Source organism: Salvelinus alpinus, chromosome 30, assembly GCF_045679555.1.
Source record: "Salvelinus alpinus chromosome 30, SLU_Salpinus.1, whole genome shotgun sequence".
NCBI lineage: Eukaryota > Metazoa > Chordata > Actinopteri > Salmoniformes > Salmonidae > Salvelinus > Salvelinus alpinus.
In genome coordinates, this window is record NC_092115.1 from 45,616,595 (window position 1) to 45,639,496 (window position 22,902).

The 22,902-nt window shown below is 45.2% G+C and overlaps 1 protein-coding gene across 15 annotated transcripts in view; it reads right to left on the reverse strand.

Annotated features, from left to right (window-relative positions):
• LOC139559486 (supervillin-like) overlaps positions 1-22,902 on the reverse strand; it is a 76,618-nt gene that overhangs the window by 48,074 nt on the left and 5,642 nt on the right. For 14 of the 15 annotated variants that reach the window (XR_011671778.1, XR_011671777.1, XM_071375516.1 and 11 more), the window contains 5 exons: positions 7,641-7,704; positions 5,392-5,483; positions 5,137-5,194; positions 4,483-4,637; positions 3,148-4,015 (listed from right to left, as the gene is read on the reverse strand). Coding sequence is in view for 13 of the 15 variants with exons in the window: in XM_071375516.1 (XP_071231617.1) it covers positions 3,148-4,015; positions 4,483-4,637; positions 5,137-5,144 (1,031 nt within the window). In the remaining 2 variants the exon portion in view is untranslated. The remainder of the gene's footprint in view (positions 1-3,147; positions 4,016-4,482; positions 4,638-5,136; positions 5,195-5,391; positions 5,484-7,640; positions 7,705-22,902) is intronic. The other variant, XM_071375512.1, reaches the window with a different exon arrangement.

Sequence of the window (22,902 nt, forward strand, 5' to 3'; positions counted from 1 at the left end):
TTCTATTACTAGTCCAACGCTCTAACCACTAGGCTACGCTGCCGCCCCCAATAAATAGGCCATAGTGGCGAAGTAATTACAATTTAGAAATTAACACTGGAGTGATAGATGTGCAGATGAGGATGTGCAAGTAGAAATACTGGTGTGCAAAAGAGCAGAATTATATATTTTTCAAATATGGGGATGAGGTAGGTAGTTGGTTGGATGGGCTATTTACAGATGGGCAGTGTACAGCTGCAGCGATCAGTAAGCTGCTCTGACAACCGATGCTTGAAGTTAGTGAGGGAGATATAAGTCTCCAACTAATACGTCTCCAACTTCAGTGATTTTTTGCAATTCGTTCCAGTCATTGGCAGCAGAGAACTGGAAGGAAAGGCGGCCAAAGTAAGTGTTGGCTTTGGGGATGACCAGTGAAATATACCTGCTGGAGCGTGTGCTACAGGTGGGTGCTGCTATGGTGACCAGTGAGCTGAGATAAGGCGGGGCTTTACCTAGCAAAGACTTATAGATGACCTGGAGCCAGTGGGTTTGCCGACGAATAGGTAGCGAGGACCAGCCAACGAGAGCATACAGGTCGCAGTGGTGGGTAGTATATGGGGCTTTGGTGACAAAACGGATGGCACTGTGATAGACTGCATCCAATTTGCTGAGTAGAGTGTTGGAGGCTATTTTGTAAATGACATCGCCGAAGTCAAGGATCGGCAGGATAGTCAGTTTTACGAGGGTATGTTTGGCAGCATGAGTGAAGGAGGCTTTATTACGAAATAGGAAGCTGATTCTAGATTTAATTTTGGATTGGAGATGCTTAGTATGGTGCTTTATGTCCCTACCAGCCTATTGTCTTGTACTTGTAAATGCTTCGCAATGTATTTCTTTGTAGGCTATAGCCTTGAAATAATATAAATAATATAGCCAAAATAATTCCCTTCTTAGGATCCCTGTCTGGCTCCTGACCTTTTTAGAGTGTTTATATGCTGTGTAATATGACACGTAGCCTATTTGAAATGATGTTCGCTTCTTACATTCACCTTTTCATGTTTATTCAAATACTTTTAAGTCAAATCCTTACGTGTCGGTTTCAATACTTAAAAACCCAATTGGTAGGTCCAGGTAGTCACAAAAATAGATGGGTGTTGGTTAAATTGTGATTTTAATGAATGGAGCGAATTTGGACCAGCAGTTTTTTTTATTGTGAGCTCAGCAGTTTTTTTTTTGCAAAGCTGTAGGAAAGGACATGGCCACAGCAGCAGTGCGTAACTGCTCCATGAGCGATGAGCAGGACTCCACTCACATGGGCTACCTGCCCCTCCCCTTTGAAGCATAGGTTACTGTGGCCTACTGACCACGTTACAAGTGTAATTCAGAAATTAGGGAGAGATATCCTGTGGGGCCTAATTCAGATAATGCATGTCATAGCAAGATGCCTAGCGCTTTAAGGCAAGCGTCCTCCATCCTTTCTCGCTCTCTCACCCTCACAATGTCAGTTGCATCTAGCACCCTACACTGTAACTGGAAGCACAGGGTGTGCTTGTCCTACTACTGTATACTACATTTCTGACCAATAACTAACGTGTGACCAAAGCATTCACTTCTATTACTTGTGTGCATCCGGGTTTCCATCTGATTCCCTGGTGAGGAGGCTTGGTGACATTTGAGAGACAACATCCTTAGAAGTTTTTAGGATAATTCAAATGGATGAGAAGACCAAACGTTAATTTGAAAAATGAGGGGGTTGGGAAGGAGAGTTAAAGAACTGCAATCCAAACCTCACACTGAGAACTAGAAAACACCAGTTAACTTGGAGATGACAAAAGGGGAATGATTACTATGATTATATAGTAATATATAATACAGGATATATTATCATATAAATTATATAGGTTGTCTGTTGGGAGGATGTGTTAGGTAGATGTTTTGGGGTCTACACACACACATCCATACGGTACACAGACCTGGGTTCAAATACTATTAGACATAATTTAAAATATGTGCTTGAGTGAACTTGCCTGTTGCAATAGAACCAATAATAAAGTCTCTAAATGACAAACCCCAATGACCTGCAGGTTAAAGCAAATGCGGAAAGTATTTGAAAGATTTACAAAAAGTATTTGAACCCAGGTCTGCCCCTACAGTATGTTCCTACCACAGTACCTGGAGGGCCAACTGATGGCAGACTGAGTGCCAGCAGCATCATCTTCTGAGTCTGTCTGGAGAGACCAGTCACTCTGAGACAACACTGCCAGGCTACAGGACCAATATGGTGAAGATGACGACATAGCTTAGAATGGTGCTGGGTCATTAGGACTACTATAATACTGTGGTTATGTCCCATTTTTCAAGGTTTTTTTCAAGGTTCCTGTCTTTGTAAGTGGGCGTTCCCTCTCTCGCGTGAGCATGCTTTCCTGCGGGAGCTCACGGTTCCTCCATAATCTCTGGCATGTTCATGCGAGAGAGTTAAGGCCCACTTACACAGAAAGGATTTATTTTCAATGGGAAACTGCCCAATAACAGCTGGCACTGGTATAATTATTGTCACCTCCCTGCTCGCCTCACCTGACCTGCCAAGAAAAGATTATTTCTCTACCATCTCTGCTCTGGCCATGGAGTTGGATAGAGGGCACACTTGGCACAAAGCCTGTTTTCAGAGGCAACGATGAGCACTCTATCTAACTCTATGGGTCTGCCCTTACAGGGCAAGCTATGAAACCCAACCAACTTAACAAATCCCCCATCATAGATGGCCCCCTTACCCCCACAAAAACACACCCTGTAGCCCCTCTGCGGCTCCTGATGAGATACCCAGGCAGGCAGAGTACCTCCTCTATGAAACCAGAACAGTCCACAGTCCGGATACAACCCCCACTGGCACCACAAAAACACCGTTACCAACAACAGCACAAGGGCAACAAAATACTGCAACTACTCCTTAAAGTGGTCAGTCAATGGTGAAAGCAACCTGTTTTTTACCCAAGCCATTGCTCCCACCCCGGAGACAGTGGGACCATTCATCACTGTGCCAATATCTTTACATTCGTTGTTTTTGTACTCAGCACCTGCACCCATTTCATACTGAAAGCAACCTGAGCACAGAGATCAAACTCATTGGAGACAGAGTGCAGTATGACATCAAAGCCGATCTGAACTCACCCCTGTCTGCTGAGGATGGCCTGAGCCTGCTGCTCGATGAACAGGTCCCCGGGGGAGATGCCGTAGCGTGTGGAGGGCAGGGAGGCCCGGCGGGCCGTACGAGGGGAGCTGGGGATGGCCGCCACGCTGCAGGATTCTCTGGAGGAGGCCCTGGATAGAGGAGGGCTGAGCTGCTGGATGGAGGGGGCCTGGGCATGATCATGGGGCCTGTTACTGGCTCCTCTGAGGCCACCTGGCATCGTCCTCTCCTGGGCCCGCTGGTAGTTCTCCAGGTTCATCATCCTCTCCCGCTCTGAGAAGGTGCCGGCCCTCTCCCGAGTGGGCAGAGGGGCTTGAGTATGGGTCGGGCCTGCAGGGGCTGGACCGTGACCTGGGGCAGGAGCGTGGCCAGGAGTAGGCTCAGCAGGGTTAGCCTGCATGTAGATCCTGCCCACTCCAGAGCTGTAGGGAGTTCTGCGGGAAGTCTCCCGCCCTCCTCCTCCTCCTTCCTCCACCTCCTGTCTTTCTCTATCTCTGTCTCTCCTACGCTCTGTGACCGCTGGGGCCCCTCTATTCGAGGCGTCAGACTCTCTACGTGAGCACGAGTAGCGAGGACTGTAGTCCATGTCTATCTCCTGATCCAAGAGGATGCCGTAGCGCTCGGAGAGCTGGCGCCGGCGCTCTGCTTTGTAGCGGGCGATCCGCTCGGCCTTGGAACTGAGGCTGGCTGGGTCCACTGGGCCACCGGAAGGGGATAGGACAGGCTCTGCATGGGGGTGGGCGGCCGGTCCAGGATGGTCCCCCGGTCTGCCCCGGGTCCTAGACTGTCTGTCTGGGGAGGACACCGGCATCTGTGGGACCTCCACCTGCTCTCTGCTGTAACATTTCACTGTGGAACGAGGAGGGAGACAAGCACACAGTAAGGATGTGTCGAAAATGGCACTCTGTTCCCTTTATAGTTCACCACTTTTGACCAGAGCCGCATGGGCACTACTATATAGGGAACAGGGTGCCATTTGGGACGTACCCTAAATCATATGAACACAACAATGTCTCAAACATGGCATAGTCTCACTGTGGATTCAGGAGAATTCCAGACACACAGTTAAATATACAGGCAGACCTACCATGCCTCTCTCCCAAATATAATCTTTCTCCATCCCAAAATAATCCAAACCTAACAACCCATGCTCTGAATAAGGGTCTAGGTGTCGTATGCATTCCCCCTCACTAGCATACATTATGAGGCTTCAACTTTTCTTTACGAGGAGCTTTAAAATCTAAGTACAGTAGGCCAAGTCTACAGTATATGTTTCATACAGGGCTTGCATTGCCTTGTGTGGTCAGTATATGTACCCATGATTGGCTCACAGGGGTCTGAGGCCCGGGTGTATCGTGGCGGGTCCTCCTCCAGCATGCGGTTGGCCACCAAGCCGGTACAGCTAGGTATCAGGGCAAGAGGAGCCTCACTCTCGATACCCTCCAGGCGCCTGGCTATCCTTTCCTTCCTGCTTCATACCAGGCAGAGACAGACAGGGGGATATAGATATATTATAATATCATATATTGCAATTAAAAAATAAATTATTTAAAGTCTCTTTTGCAATGGCGCCCTGCATCTCAACAAATACACAACAATTACACAATCAAGGCAGCATAGGAGCATAGGAAATACACCAACAAAATATAACATAATCATGAAAAACAACCACAATTCCTCAGTAAAGAGGTCCTCAACAGTGACTCCTGTTTATACAGGAGAGGTTTGCACAATTCCAGGTTTTCCAAAAATCTCAGTTGGAACATTCCCAGAATTAGAATGGAGTAAGCAAGACATAAGGAAAACCTGGGAATGTTGGCGGAAATTTCCAGAATTTTGCAGCCCTACACAGTAACAACATGAAACGGTCTGAGGTAGCTATGAGAGTTGATGAGAACTGAAGGATGTATGAAAAGGAGGGACAGATGGAGGGTTGTCAAGGATTACGATTTTGACATGTGCAAACATACCTGTTCATTTCTAAATCGCTCGAGACAGCGCTTTCAAAATGTTTCTTTAATTCTGAAACTGGGAAAAAATACATATAAAATATTACAAGACATGGCACGACAGTAATCTGTTAGTTAGTTCATTATTCCTATCGCAATAACTATGTGTGCGTCCCAAAATCCCCTACACATAGGTTACTACATGTGAAAAGTAGTGCACTGCATATAGAATAGGGTGCCATTTGGGATGCTGTCTGTGTTTGGGAAGAAGCTCACCCTTGGGTAGGACTGGCAGAAGATTGGCATCGATATCAGTGGCACTCTTGACCAGCTCGGTCTTGTCCCTGAAGGAAAAGCCCTTCTGAAAGCTGAAAGTAAAAGAGTTCCAAAGAATCTAACATCTTATCATGAGACTATTGCTGTTGAAGATGTACTGTATATACGTTGTATACCAGTCTTCAGTGAGGTGCCCGCACAAATTCGTACTGGATATATCATCTCACATATTGGACATATTGGTCAAATGACAAAAAAAAATGATACTACCTCATGTTTCTGTAGCGCGAGGCAGCTTGGTGTACAAGTACACCCCCTGGACAGCACACTAGGCTCTATCCCCTAATCCAACTCCTTAACGCTGAGTGCCAAGCATAGATTACCATTTTTAGTCTTCGAGTACGACCCGAGCTGGGATCGAACCTCCAATCTTCCGATCTCAAAGCTGACACTCTAACACACAAGGCCACTAAGTTGCTGACGTTGAGAAACCATTTTAAGATTGCGAAGACACCGTCATGTCTACTACTATTACTGTATTCACTGCCTTTAAGTGGATAAACATACCGTCAGTCCCAAGGGTCAGTTCGGGTAATTTTGTACTGTGCTTCTGTAACAGTTTTAACTTTAGTCCGTCCCCTCGCCCCAGGCGCCAACCAGGGACCCTCTGCACACATCAACAACAGTCACCCACGAAGCATCGTTACCCATCGCTCCACAAAGGCCGCGGCTTTTGCAGAGCAAGGGGAACCACTACTTCAAGGTCTCAAAGCGAGTGACGTCACCGTTTGAAAGGCTATTAGCGCGCGCCACCGCTAACTAGCTAGCCATTTCACATCGGTTACACTTCGACTTCCGTGAGGGAAGAGGGATCTAGCTAAGAACTAGGTTAAACCCCTAACCCTAACATGGCACACCTCCAGGAAACGATCAGGATCATGCCCTAGTGGCTTCATCCAGAGCAATCAAAAGGACACAGCCAGGCAAGTATCTTCTAAACATCTCCGCCGTCACAATGAAACATTCTGACCCACTTACTTGTCAATCAAAAGATCTCATAATGGTCCGATGTGAAACACTGCAACTCTATGAAACATGAATGAATGACCACATGACCATAGAAATCCTATCATTCACAAATGAAATCAATTGTAGTAGCTCTACTTAATGCATCTCTGATTCTCCACCCCAAACTGGCCTCAGAGCAAAACGTGTTATATTTTACTAAAATCCGTGCCACTCCATTTATTGTGTTACTTTACGTTAGGTGACATTACCTTTGCCTACCAATGTAATAGCGGTCGTACAATATAATAGGAATTATAGGGCGTATAGTATCCTACGTCTTGATCGCAACAGTTTGATTTGACCCGTTTAGTATGATATATTACGTTTGACTGCTTTAGTATGAAATGCCACGTTCAACTGCTTTAGTATGATATATGGAATAACATTAGATTGGTTTGAGCATTGGTAGGAAGGAATGTTTAACATTGTTAAATCCATTTCAGGAAGTGTGCAAGTGCACAATTTTGGAAAAGAGTGGAGAATATTGACATAGACTAGCTTTGAATGGGTACAGAAAATGAGCTGTCAGTTGCAGAAGTACACTAATTCCATCAGGATAGGAGGGAGGGACTACTGAATGGAGGTGTTACAGTTCTTCTGTTCTGCCATTTTAACAAAGTATCTTAGGATAAGCTGCTCCAAGCATGTCCAGCTTTTAATGCTTACTGGGCTAATTTTGCCCAGTAAGCATTAAAAGCTGGAGTATTTTGTTTCCCTTGTGCTGTTGTTGGTAACGGTGTTTTTGTGGTGCCAGTGGGGGTTGTATCCGGACTGTGGACTGTTCTGGTTTCATAGAGGAGGTACTCTGCCTGCCTGGGTATCTCATCAGGAGCCTAGTCTTAAACCAGTCTGAATTAGTCTTTAAACCAGTCGGAAGAACCTACCCTTATCCTTGTCTATCCCTATCTTGATGATGTAGCAGATATAACAACATGAGGCCGACAAGCACGTTCTTCAGGATTACAATGTGTAATGTTTGCAATAACAACCTGATCAAATGACCTTACGTTTGTTCACTTTCATCTGAAGTTTAATGTTGGCTCAATCACTTTCTTTGATAAAAAAAAACACTCTCTTTCTGACGCATAATTGTGCGTGCCACAACGCGACTGTGAAATGGGTCTACTTGTATATGTTAGAATATGACAAGTGAAAAGTGCATACAAAATGGTTTCCTTCACCTTAGAGTTTCTGTTGGCAATGGGGTTGACGTGCAGAATTTGACTGGAGCCTCAGTTCCAAAGCCTGGAGAAACAGACAGACAAGATATGTTAGAAAAACATGTCCTACTTCTGTGTATAATAATTGGTTAGATTCTTCCTGTCACACAGTGTGGTGAAACAGTGTGGTGAAACTCGCCAAATGACTTAACTTGATAAAAAAGGACTGATTACATAAATATTACAAAGACATATCAAGAATGTGTCAGAGTGGACCAAAAACAGGAATCCACCGCATTTTACAATGACTCAATCTTCCATTGCAATCTGACGAAAAAGCATATTACGTTGTCATCATCACCTAAATGGAAACATGATGGAATTACACACTGTAGATAACCAGCACCAGCTACAGATACTAACTCTAGACTCCAGCCTAAATAAGGTATTCACTTCTTCAATATCAATCAATAACCATTGGAAAACGAGAGCGAAACAACAGCTTTTTAAAAAAAAAATATCTAATAACACTGCCGCTACCTTGCTCTCCAACCAAGGTCCACGAATTGAAGATTATTATTTTTTTTATCAAACTCCACTGTCATCTAAAATGTTCTGCTGTGAGGTGGGGGTGGGGGGGGGGGTCGTTTGAAGTCATGTTTTCATCTAATTAGCTAAACAAAACTGGTTTAAACAATGAAATTGTCGTGGAAAATCGGCTTTGTTTACATAGTGGGGGATGAAAATAACGTCATTTAGACTGTAATGAACTCAAACAATCGACGCATTCGGCCGTCACACCATTGACATAGCAACGGACGCTAATAGCTTATCGAATCCCATTGTGACGCGGGGGGGGGGGGGGGGGGGGGGACTTTTTGGCAGGGGGATACTATTTTGCGTGACAGGCCTCCAAAAGGCTAGAGCCGGCCCCGAGTATGTATGGGTGGGTGCAGGTGTTGTCACGGGTGGTGGCCTGAGAGCGAATGTGTCAATCAGGTCATCGAAATCAGAGACAGGGTCAGTCGTCCACCCATGACAATGTCCAGTTGGTTCGCGGGCAGCCGTGCGAAAAGGACATGCCAAAGACGAGCTTAGGAGACTGTCTGTCAAAAGTGAGCTCAGTGAAGAAGGGGATTTTCTATAAATACACAGAGGGAGGCACAAGGTGAAAAATAGACCCTGTTAAACAAACTGCACCTCGTCTCAAGGCAGGCAGGAATCACGAGAGCGAATAGACTTACCATGTGTCCATCCTCAGTTAAAGTCATGGAAACCACCCTCTCTATCAGCCTTCATAGTCTGATAGGACTATGAGAGAGTAGGAGGGTTGATCTACGATCAGTTCCCCCCCTCTCCATTCACTATAAGATAAAAGACCTAACAGATCCTAGCGGAAATCTCAATGGATCAGCACTCCTGAGACGCTTGATACATACAAGCCCTGAAGTGCATGGATGAGAGGGGTATAATGATCTGCAGCATACAGTAATAAAGTACCACGGATAAAGCACCTGTTGACTACTAGGGACGTTTGTATCAGATGAGGAGAAGGTAATAAAGAGACAACATCAGGTACACTTCCTCAGTCCACATGGACAAATAGATACTTGATTCATTATTCAATGGTGCTACTGCAGCTGTAGCAGCCCTTGCACACACCCACACACACACACACACACACACACACACACACACACACACACACACACACACACACACACACACACACACACACACACACACACACACACACACACACACACACACACACACACACACACACACACACACACACACACTCCAGAGTCCCCTTCTCCTCCTTTCCCTTACCTTGCCCACCGACACTGTATTTGACATGGCTCAGATAATTAGTGATCCGTGGGTTCCCTACTAACTACATGTTTGTAGGGAGGCTGAAGACGGACAGAACATACGCTGCTGACAGGCTCCCTGTTGTCCCAGGTTGTCCCACAGCTAGCGGTGCTTACAGACAGTCACAGCAGCAGTGATGCAGACAGACTGACAGACTGTGGCAGTAATGTACTACACAGACAAACACACACACAGCGAGGCAAGTAGCATTAAGGCCTGACCACACTGAGTGGATCGCCAGCTCAGACCAGCAGTCTGAAAGACAGACAGACACGGTGTGTGTGCGTGCGTGTGTGTGTGAGCTCAGCCAGGGAGATCAGCGCCGATAGAGGGACAGACAAAGAGAGAAGAGAGAGTAAGAGAGAGAGACAGGTGTAAGCAAGAGAGAGAGAGAGAGAGAGAAAGAGAGAAAGAGAGAGAGAGAGAGAGAGAGAGAGAGAGAGAGAGAGGGGGGGGGGGGGGGGGAGAGAGAGAGAGAGAGGGGAGGGGGAGAGAGAGAGAGAGAGAGAGAGAGAGAGAGAGAGAGAGAGAGAGAGAGAGAGAGAGAGAGAGAGAGAGAGAGAGAGAGAGAGAGAGAGAGAGAGAGAGAGAGAGAGAGAGAGAGAGAGAGAGAGGGGGGGGGGGGGGGGAGAGAGAGAGAGAGAGAGAGAGAGAGAGAGAGAGGGGGGGGGGGGGGGGGAGAGGGGGAAAGAGAGAGAGATGAGAGGCAGGAGGCAGAGTGCTAAAGCTGTTCAGAGCCACTAATCAGATTACAGACAGAAATTAGCCCTGATGATAAAAACGCTGAAAATGGATTGGAGGACGGTGCCAGGAGGACTGAGGAGTGTAGCAGGTAAGAGAGAGAGACCGATACACAGAGAGACCGATACACAGAGAGACCGATACATACAACCACACCCACTCACACATGTACACACACACACTGGCATAGACTTGTTGGAAACCTGGACAGGTTTAAAAAATGCAGCACAATGGTGAAATAGTTCAGACAGTGTCCAATAATGGACAAGAAATACCACTTGTCTAAGTCATCACAAATAGAGTAAGACTATAGGGAGGGGAAGCAGAAGAGAGAAAGGGCAGAGAGAGAGGCAGAGAGAGAGGCAGAGATAGCATGGGAGGAAAGAGATAGTGTAAGAGAGAGAGAGAGAGAGAGAGGCAGAGAGAGAGGCAGAGAGAGAGGCAGAGAGAAAGAGATAGTGTGTGTGTGTGAGAGAGAGAGGCACACAAAAAACGATACATACCTCGGCCTAAACATCAGCGCCACAGGTAACTTCCACAAAGCTGTGAACAAGCTGAGAGACAAGGCAAGAAGGGCCTTCTATGCCATCAAAAGGAACATAAAATTTGACATACCAGTTAGGATCTGGCAAAAAACACTTGAATCAGTTATAGAACCCATTGCCCTTTATGGTTGTGAGGTTTGGGGTCCGCTCACCAACCAATAATTCACAAAATGAGAACCCCCTTATGCTAGGGTTACCACTGGCTAGCGCTACATAACCCCCTAGTCTCCTGGTCCATGGGACACCTACTAGACTGGGGTAAGGACTGCCAGACTAAATTTCTTCGACCCCCACCAAGAGCCTCGCCGTGTCCTCCTGCATCCATTGAAGACCAAGACTTCTCCCCGCTCTCCCTCCCGAATACTTCGCCCTCTGGGAGGCCTTCAGTGAGAAAGAAAGCTGCCCGGCTCCACACCTCCCCGGGGCCGTCTGTACTCCCTCTCGACCCCTTAAGCAGCAGTCATGGACAATTACATCTGGGAGTCGCTGGAGGCAGGTTTCATTTGCCCCTCTACATCTCCAGCTGGTGCAGGCTTCTTCTTCGTGGGTAAGAAGGATGGAGGCCTGTGTCCTTGCATCGATTACAGAGGGCTGAACCGGATTACGATCAAGAATCGTTACTCGGCTTACAATCTGGTGAGAATCAGGGAGGGAGATGAGTGGAAAACTGCCTTTAACACCCCTAGTGGTCACTATTTGTATTTAGTCATGCCCTTTGGATTACCGAACTCACCGGCCGTCTTTCAAGCATTGGTCAATGACACCCTTAGGGATATGTTGAATCAGTTTGTCTTTGTTTACCTTGACGACATCCTGATCTTCTTGAAAACTCTTCCGGAACACATACTGCACGTCCGTCAAGTCCTGAGACGCCTCCTGCAGAGGCAACTATATGTCAAGATTGAGAAGTGTGAGTTCTATGTATCCCAAGTTTCCTTCCTGGATCACATTATCTCTACTGCAGGCATCCAAATGGACCCCATAAAGGTTGAGGCGGTCACCGATTGGCCCCATCCCACCTCACTCAAGCAGGTCCAGTGGTTCCTCGGGTTTGACAATTTTTACAGCCGTGAATTTTTTACATCCGTTTTATATGGAACTTTGGTGTGGTGGAAGTGCCTCTCACGGTTCTAACCCGCAAGTCCCAGACCCATTTTTGCTGGACTCCCGAAGCTGACAAGGCATTCGTGGAGCTCAACGGACGTTCCACCTCTGACCCATCCTCGTTCATCCTGATCCTATCTCCTTCCTTTGTGGTAGAGGTGGACTCCTCGGACACCGGAGCAGGGACGGTTCTTTCACAGCGGAAACGAGGAGGGCAAGAAACTGCACCCATTCACCTTTCTCACCATGGCGGTTCTCGCCAGCGGAACGCAACAACGATGTAGGCAACCGGGAGCTCTTGGTAGTCAAGTGGGCCCTTGAGGGGTGGAGACACTGGTTGGAGGGGGCACCTTATCCTTTCGTAATCTAGACAGACCATTAGAACTTGGTCTCCATTCAAGAAGCCAGGAGGTTGAACGCTCGCCAGGCTAGGTGGGCTCTGTTTTTTTAACAGGTTCGATTTCACACTAGCCCATCGCCCGGGATCCAAGAACCAGAAGGCAGACGCACTGTCTCGCCAACACGATGTCTCTAACGAGGAGAGGGACCCTGAGCCCATCATCCCCAGCTCACGCATCTACTTCCATCTTTAAAACATAAAAACATCAAACAGGGCAGGGACACGGGAGGAATGATAATACATAGTGTAACCATCATCTGTGTACATTTTGTTTATTTATTAGCCATTCATAATCATGTTTTTATTTAATTAAATGTATCGACCGAAGATTACACAATATAACAGCAGTAGTGGTGTACCTGTATACACGACTATATGTACTTATTATAATCACTACTGAAATGAACTGCATTTCATTATCCTCATTGCATTGTACTGTATTTACTGAAATGTTTTACCACTACTGCTCTGGCAATATCTACTGTCTGTTTCCAAAGCAGTTCGAATCTGGAGCGTCAACTACCAACACCATAACTTATACACAGACATAGGCAGCCATACCAAACAGTGGGCCTGCGTCCCAAATGCCACCCTGTTCTCGATATAGGGATTTTAGGAACCCCTGCTCTTTCCATGACCTAGACAGACCAGGTGAATCCCGGTGAAAGCTTTGATCCCTTGTTGATGTCACTTGTTCAATCCACTTCAATCAGTGTAGATGAAGGGGAGACGGGTTAATTAAAGAAGGATTTTTAAACCTTGAGACAATGGAGACATGGATTGTGTGTGTGTGCCATTCAGAGGGCGAATGGGCAAGACAAGTTATTTAAGTGCCTTTGGTAGTAGGTGGTAGTAGGTGCCCGGCGCACCGGTTTGTGTGTCAAGAACTGCAACACTGCTGGGTTTTTAATGCTGAACAGTTTCCCGTGCGTGTGAAGAATAGTCCGCCACACTCAAAGGACATCCAGCCGACTTGTCACAACTGTGGGAAGCATCGGAGTCGACATGGGCCAGCGTCCCTGTGGAACGCTTTCGCCACCTTGTAGCCCATGCCCAACGAATTGAAGCTGTTCTGAGGGCAAAACGGTGTCCAACTCAATATTAGGGAGGTGCTCCTAATGTTTTGTACACTCAGTGTACAGAGAATATATTCTGTATATTCCCATAGGGCCCTGGTCAAAAGTAGTGCACTACATAGGGAATAGGGTGCCATTTGAGAAGCAGTCTTTGTTCCTGAATTAGCAGATGTACAGTATACCAGAGGGTTGATGCCTGACAAATTAGAGCTAACCTATTGTGGTACCCACTGAGAGTGAATGGAGATTGGACTCACTGCAGAGAACAACACTGTACTGAGGCTTTACACTGTGAACATGAAAATAGAACCAAAGTGTAGCAATACACACATACACACACACACACACACCGAACATAACACTGTCAGTGTCTTTTTGGATATTGGAAATGCATGATTTGTCTCTCTTGAATGGCACCACGTGGGCTTAGATGGCAATGTTTACATGTTTAACTCTGCCTCACCCTTGCCCCTCCCGGGTCCACCTGCCGCCCTCCACTCCAAGTAGTCAACCCTAATAAGGCAACATGTTAGCTGAGTGGCTGCCTGATGGAGGGAGAGAGAGGTCACCCAGTGTTTACCACCAGTGTGTGTGTGTGTGTGTGTGTGTGTATGTGTGTGTGTGTGTGTGCTCGCTTTCCCTCTCCTTCCTCTCCTCACCCACCTTCCTGGCAGCCATCACGGCAACAAACATGATCCCTGTGAGTCCCCCCCCACCCACCCCGTAGACCCCCCCCACCCCATCTCCCACCACCTCCCCTCCCCAGGCACATCTGGCTGTCTCTTTGCCCGAAATGCCACAACACCCATCACACAAACGTACAATCCAAAACAGACCCCAGTCCACACAGCACACGGGGGCTTGTTCTTCAAAATAAATCACTTAATGTAACCTCCAGCACAGGCTACGATGTTTCCTCTCACAAAATGAACAAGGGCACACGTGAAGGACAGGCTGACGTGTGAACACTGCAGGTCCATGCTTACGAACATTAGAAAAAGTATACGTTTCACCTGAACTTCCGTCTCAAAATGCTCATCAGCCAATTACAATCGTCGACATAAACTCAGCAAAAAATAGAAACGGCCTTTCTCTGTCAACTGTGTTTATTTTCAGCAAACTTAACATGTGTAAATATTTGTATGAACATGACAGGATTCAACAACTGAGACATAAACTGATCAAGTTCCACAGACATGTGACTAACAGTGGGTTAACTGCCTGTTCAGGGGCAGAACGACATATGTGTACCTTGTCAGCTCAGGGATTTGAACTTGCAACCTTTCAGTTATTAGTCCAACGCTCAAACCACTAGGCTACCCTGCCGCTGCAGTCCTCATGCCTCCTTGCAGCATGCCTAAGGCACGTTCACGCAGATGAGCAGGGATCCTGGGCATCTTTCTTTTGGTGTTTTTTAGAGTCAGTAGAAATGCCTCTTTAGTGTCCTAAGTTTTCATAAATGTGACCTACCGTCTGTAAGCTGTTAGTGTCTTAACGACCGTTCCACAGGTCCATGTTCATTAATTGTTTATGGTTCATTGAACAAGCATGGGAAACAGTGTTTAAACCCTTTACAATGAAGATCTGTGAAGTTATTTGGATTTTTACTAATTATCTTTGAAAGACAGGGTCCTGAAAAAGGGACGTTTCTTTTTTTGCTGAGTTTAGTTGTACGTGAAAGAACGCTACATTGTATTTGGTCCCATCAGATAACCTGGCACAAGTTAGTCCTATACTAACCTCACCAGCTGACAGTGATTATTACCTGTAACAAATTCTGCATCAGCCAATCAAAGATATTAGACTTTATATTCCCCAACCAACTGCTTTTCTTAAAATAGGTAAACTTGGAAGGAAATTTTAAACCTCCAAATTCAAGGTTTACGTTTGTTCCGCTTGGTCTGTCTCGAGTGTAGAGTGCCAATATTGCATGATGGTGTATCTTGACTAGGCTACTAACTACTAACATTACATAAAACTTAAAACATTTTTGCATATATGACAAAATCCCATGTTTTTGCTAATCAGTTTCACACATATACATGTGCTTTTACAAAAAAAGATAAAGGAGGCCTATACAACAAGTTTATTGTACATTGCAAAACAAAAAAAAGTCAAAGAGCCTTATTGACTTGTCAGAAAGCTGTCATGTACTTAGAATTGGATCCTAGTGGTAGACACTGTTAATAGTGGTTGATTCTAGAATGACAGTGCACATTAACCGTGCTTTTGAGCCCCCCTCGTGTCAGGATATTTTTTGGGGAAAACACTGTTCACTGCTGGTCAGCGAAGCTCGATTTAATTCTTATTTTATATGTGACGAAGTAGATGATTATAATAATGTATACAAAACGTTGTACATGAATAGTAGCAGTCAAACGTTTGGACACACCTACTCATTCAAGGGTTTTTCTTTATTTTTACTATTTTCTACATTGTAGAATAATAGTGAAGACATCAAAACTATGAAAGAACACATATGGAATCATGTAGTAAGCAAAAAAGTGTTAAAAATATAAACATTTATTTGAGATTTGAGATTCTTCAAAGTAGCCAACCTTTGCCTTGACAGCTTTGCACACTCTTGGCATTCACCTGTGTCAGTGTAGTATAGGTACAACTGTCCCAGAGTCCCGGTCAGAGGACTGATAATGACCAGCAGGAGACAGTGGTACAATTCACACTTTATTTCACACCCAAGACAGACACACACGACTTTACAGAGGATGGAACTAGTGGTAGTGAATAGTGTATAGTGGTTGTCAGGTCAGTGACGCACTAACGCACGGTTTGGAAGTCCAGGGTGGAGGCTTATCCTAGTAAGGGTCCAGTGGTGGAGTGTGTTGAAGTCCTGCAGAGTTTTTTTAACTGCTTGTCTCTCTGCAGCCATGTCCAACTGTTCACTGGCAACCTGGTCCCGAACACAAAGGTGTGAAGTGGCCTCTGCCACTGAGCAATAGGGTCATGCTGTGGCAGGGGAAGGTAGTCTACCCCAGCAGTAAAAGGCTTCAAAGTGTGTCTTTTCAGCCACAGAGCCAGGGAGAGGGTTTGGATGGGTAATGTCTGAGTGTTTAATGATCAAAGTTAGAGGGTGTTGTATAAGGTGGCCCTCCGACCCCTCCCTCTCAGCCCAGTCCAAGCTCTTTTCTGTCCTGGCACCCCGAATGGTGGAACCAGTTGAAGCTAGGACAGCAAAGTCCTGGCCCATCTTCCAAAAACATCTGAAGCCCCTACCTTCAAACACGATCTTAAATAATCCTCCTTCTAACCTCGACCCCCCCCCCCCCCCCACCACCACCCCCCTTCTAGCTCTGACAACTTTCTATGCATGTGATATGTATGTTGCCCCTCCTAGCTATCTTAAGTTGAATGCATTAATTGTAAGTCAATGTTGGATGAGAGAATCTGCTACATGAGAAAAAATGTGAAATGGAAATGTGTTTATGTTAGGCTACTAAGACAGCCGTCAGCAGATCAGCCGTGTGTGTATGGTTTACATCCTGTCTCTACGAGTTGGCCTCAAAGGCAGTATTTATTCATCTTTGTATAGTAGTGCAATACTTGGACCAGGACAGATATGGTCAGTAAACCTAAATTGACTTAGTCAGATTATATAATTGCACTGTGTGTGGGTGTGTGTGTGTGTGTGTGTGTGTGTGTGTGTGTGTGTGTGTGTGTGTGTGTGTGTGTGTGTGTGTGTGTGTGTGTGTGTGTGTGTGTGTGTGTGTGTGTGTGTGTGTGTGTGTGTGTGTGTGTGTGTGTGTGTGTGTGTGTGTGTGTGTGTGTGTGTGTGTGTGCGTGCGTGCGTGCGTGCGTGTGTGTGTGTCTGTGTCACAATGCTGCATCATCCGTCATGACTAAACACATTTTAAGGACAGGAGCTTCCCTGAACACATCACCCCCCCTCTGCTCCGAAAGTCTGTCCTCTCTGTTGATGTTCCACAGAACTCAGTGCGTCTCTCCACCTCTTCAACTCAATCCTCCGCTCATCGATACCCATATAAGACCAGGGAGAATTCTGCACCGACGCCCCGAAAATGTCAGCTCCAATGACACAAGCCAGGAATGAACGCGGGAACGTGGCTCTCATGTGGAAGCCAGAGTAAACGTTCTGAAGGAGCAGGATGGGCCTCTTATCTGGCTCTGGCTGGCTGTGTGGAGCGGCCCTGGCCCTGGCTCAGCTCAGAGCAGCACATTGCTAACCTAAACACACAGCCTGCCTGGCTGCCACTGTCTCCTAATAAAGGCAGGATGGAGAGACAGCGGGATAGGGCAGGGTAGGGTTGGGCCTTAATCCATGCGACTGCTACTTCTGCGGCTGCACCGGGGGGGAGGGGTCGGTACAGGTAAGGTAGCTACTTAAAAAGATAAGCTTTAAGGAGAGTCTTGGGTTGCCCGTAGCGCTCTGGTCAGAAGTAGTGCAGTACAGGGAATAGCGTGCCATGTGGGACAGTATCTTGTTGACTGGGATTGTGGGAGAAGAGATTCCTCACACACTAGGTCCATCTGAGGCCCAAAGAACATTCTGCTACTATAGGCGTACAGGATGCTCTATATCAAGAAACCACGGCATGTCTGTAGACCACATTTACCACGCCTCGTCATCCTGTGGGTGGTTCAAATCAAATCAAAATGTTACGTCACACGCGCCGAATACAACAGGGGTAGACCTCACCGTGAAATGCTTACTTACGGTTGCCGTGTGCTGCTGAACAAGTAATCAGTACAACAAAATATCTCAGACACACACACACACACACACACACACACACACACACACACACACACACACACACACACACACACACACACACACACACACACACACACACACACACACACACACACACACACTGAACATCAGATCAATTGATGGTTGTACCATGGTGTTGGTTTTACAGAGTTCAATGTAGTGTAGGGCCTAGGCTATGTGAAGTATTTCCCCCAAATGTTACCCACTGTTTATGACCTAGTATCAATTTTAGATAAATATGCATCTGTGTTGGTAACACAGATATGAGCTTTAGCAAATCATGAACTCAGGATGCCCTTGTAGTGAAGAGTACGGGTGTAAAGCACATCTGATGTACGGAAGCATAGTACCTGACCACAGTAATCAGTTTAACTGCACAGGGTCAAACTTCAAAGCCTGAAATATGTTCAGTGATCACACACTGTGGGGAGGGGGGGGGGAGTGTCCCAATAATCTATATTTTGTGTGTGTGTGTGTGCTTGCATGTGGGACTGTGTATTTCGTACAGAGGGAGAGAGTTTAATGAAGAAGTAGCAGTAAACCTGTCTGTTTATTGTGATGGAGGTGACAGGTGTGAGAAAGGGACACTAAACAGCTGCAATATCCAGACTTAGTTCTTCCAGCAGGCCCTCCCTTACACACACACACACACACACACACACACACACACACACACACACACACACACACACACACACACACACACACACACACACACACACACACACACACACACACACACACACACACACACACACACACACTATAACAAAAACAACATGGGAAACTGAAGGCTGGATCCACTGGTCAGCATTGAAACACACACAGACAGGAACAACAAACTGGTCAAACACATTCCTATCAGCCTTATTCAAGTCAGCTGAAATCAAAACCAATAGTGTTTTCTGGGAGGAAAGCAAAAAAATGGGACACACACACACGTCCAAAAGAGAGTAAAAATACCCACGGACTACTTCCAGACAAACTAACTAAAACGTAGGGATGTGACCATTTAACCGATACGATTCGGTCCCCGATTCAAATGTTAAAGATACTACTGCGTCGTTCCACGGACCCCAAACCGATCCAAATGTAGCAAGCGTCGGTCAGAAAATTCAAGCGTTACGAATCTCAAATTCACGATATTTGGTTGTTGCTCATATGACTTTATTACTACTTTCCAAAAATACCTAATATTTTGTGACAACTGATTAGTCCATTTAACTGTGTTGACAGTCATTGATCTACAAGCGTGGCAGAGGTGTTACTAGCCTCCGCCCAATACCATGCACTGAAGTTTCGTCACTGTTACTAGCCAACTAACTACCCTGCACCTTAGAGACTGCTGCCCTATGTACATAGTCATAGAACACTGGTCACTTTAAAATTGTTTACATACTGTTTTACCCACTTCATATGTATATACTGTATTATTTTCAAGGCTCATCCTATAGAACTACTGCTGTACATATCTTTTAATAATAATATACTGTCTGTACTGTCTATATACACCAGTATATACACTATTATATTCAATATACACAGAGTGTACAAAACATTAATAAATACCATGGTTGAACATTTAGGCCTCCCGAGTGGCGCAGTGGTCTAAGGCACTGCATCTCAGTGCTAGAGGCATCACTACAGACCCTGGTTTGATTCCAGGCTGTATCACAACTGGCCATAATTGGGAGTCCCATAGGGTGGCACACAATTGGCCCAGTGTCGTCTGGGTTTGGCCGGGGTAGGCCATCATTGTAAATAAGAATTTGTTCTTAACTGACTTGCCTAGTTAAATAAAAAATACATTTTAAAAACATGCCCAATGGTACAACTACTTGGGACTAAAAATCAGTGTCTCTGGTGTATTTGGTCTGGCAGTGAACGCACTAAAATAAAAGGGGCACAAAGCAAAGCATTTTACTCCATAAAAAGAAAATTCTCAAAAATATATATTTCTATCCAACTCTGGTGCAAAATATTCAATAAAATAAGCAAAAAAACGAATTGGCTTTGTACCCAAACACAGAACCACACACACTAATAAACCAGCATGCTCATCAGAAAAGCAAAGCAAAAGTATTTACATGTTTTGTTGATTTTAAGAATGCTTTTGATTCCACATGACATTATATTACAGAACCCTCCAAAGCAGCGTTGCGTTAAAGTACGACATCATAAAATCTATTTACTTGAACAACACATGTAGTATTAAACTGAACAATAAAATAACAGAGTTTTTTTGCACAAGGGCCGGGGGTGAGACAAGGGTGCATTTTAAGTCCAACACCGTTCAAAATCTACATCAACAAACTAGCAGTGTTGTTGGACCGATCTGCAGCCTCTGGACTCATCCTCAAAGTTGAGGAGGTCAGATTCCTGCTCTACGCAGATTACCTTGTCCTACTGTCACCAACAGAGCAAGATCTATAGTTACAACTGAACATTCTTTAGGAATACAGCATCAACTGGGCAATCAAAATCAACAAAACCGAAGTCGTGATTTTCCAGAAAAAGGCTAGGAATCAGAGCACCACACACTCCTTCAAATTAGGAAATACCATGGTTGAACATGCCCAACTACCGGCGACCAAAAAATCTCTGGTGGATTTGGTCTGGCAGTGAATGCACTAAAAGAAAAAGCCTGCAAAGCAAAGTATTTTACTCCATTTTTTTTCTTCTCAAAAATCGATATTCCTATCCAAATCTGGTGCAAATTTTACCAATTGCACTGTATGTAAGCATTTGGAGCAAAACCCAATAGAAAATCTACATACAGTATTCTGCAGATATATCCTAAATATCCAGAATAAAGTACCAAATAATACATGCAGAGTGGAACTCGGAATATTCCCTTTATTGTAAATATCTAAAAAAGGATACTTAAATTTTGGCACCATTTGAAATTAAGCCCCAAAACATCTTTACAATTCAAAGCACTGGAAACCCAAGAGCTGAACGTTGAAAAGAGTCCCTTATGTCAGCTGTTAAAAACACTAAACAACCCTATTGTCCAAACACAAAGGGAAATCAATCAAAATTTTACAGAAATGAAAACCTCCTATTTTACAAATTTAGAAAATGAAACAAAAAGACAGAATAAACTTAATTGTTATTTGTCCTTCAAAAGATAATAGAAATTGGCAGAAATGTGCAGAATATCTCTACTCCGTCAGCAAAACAATTAGCCTAGTGGTTGGAGTGTTGGCCTAGTAACCGAAAGGTTGCTGGGTTGAATCGCCGAGCTGACAAGGTACAAATCTGTCATTCTGCTCCTGAACAAGGCACTGTTCCCTGGTAGGCCGTCATTGTAAATAAGAATTTGTTCTTAACTGACTTGCCTAATTAAATAAAGGTTCAATTAAAAGAATTGTACTGTATTTACTGAAATGCTTTACCACTATACTGCTTTGGAAATATCTACTGTCTGTTTCCAAAGCAGTTAGAATCTGGAGTGTCAACTACTTAAAGAAGGATTTTTGACAATTGAGACATTAATTGTGTATGTGTACCGTTCAGAGGGTGAATGGGCGAGACAAAAGATTTGAACGGGGCATGGGAGATGGTGCCAGCCACACCGGTTTGTGTCAAGAACTGCAACGCTGCTCGTTATTTTACACTTAACAGTTTCCTGTGTGTGTCAAGAAACTGAATTAGTCAGGTGTTCCTCATTTTTTGTACACTCAGTTTATGTAGGCTCTATTTATAGTCCAGACTCTGACATAGCTGATTCTGATATTTCTTCATTTCTTTCTTTTTATTTGGGGGATTTGTGTTTTATTGTATTGTAGAGTCAGGTATTACTGCACTGTTGGAGCTAGAAACATGAGCACTTTGCTGCACCTACAATAACATCTGAAAAATACTGTACCATATGTGTACGTGACCAATACAATTTGATTTGAAGTAATTTTGCATGGCGAACAAACCTAGGGAATATCGGTAGCCTAGTCAAACTGTCCAGTTTCGCTAGCTGACAATGCGAGTTCAGTGTGTCAAATCGGAGGGCCTGTTGTCCAGACCTCTGGCAGTCTCTATGGGGGTGCCACAGGGTTCAATTCTCGGGCTGACTCTTTTCTCTGTATACATCAATGATGTCGCTCTTGCTGCTGGTGATTCTCTGATCCACCTCTACACAGATGACACCATTCTGTATCCTTCTGGCCCTTCTTTGGATACTGTGTTAACAAACTTCCAGACGAGCTTCAATGCCATACAACACTCCTTCCGTGGCCTCCAACTGCTCTTAAATGCAAATAAAACTAAATGCATGCTCTTCAACCGATCGCTGCCTGTGCCCGCCCGTCTGACTAGCATCACTACTCTGGACGGTTCTGACTTAGAATATGTGGACAACTATAAATACCTAGGTGTCTGGTTAGACTGTAAACTCTCCTTCCAGACTCACATTAAGCATCTCCAATCCAAAATTAAATCTAGAATCGACTTCCTATTCCACACCAAAGCATCCTTCACTCATGCTGCCAAACATACCCTCATAAAACTGACTATCCTACCGATCCTCAACTTCAGCGATGTCATTTACAAAATAGCCCCAACACTATACTCAGCAAATTGGATGTAGTCTATCACAGTGCCATCCGTTTTGTCACCAAAGCCCCATATACTACCCACCACTGCGACCTGTATGCTCTCGTTGGCTGGCCCTCGCTTCATATTCGTCGCCAAACCAACTGGCTCCAGGTCATCTATAAGTCTATGCTAGGTAAAGCCCCGCCTTACCTCAGCTCACTGGTCACCATAGCAACACCCACCCGTAGCACGCGCT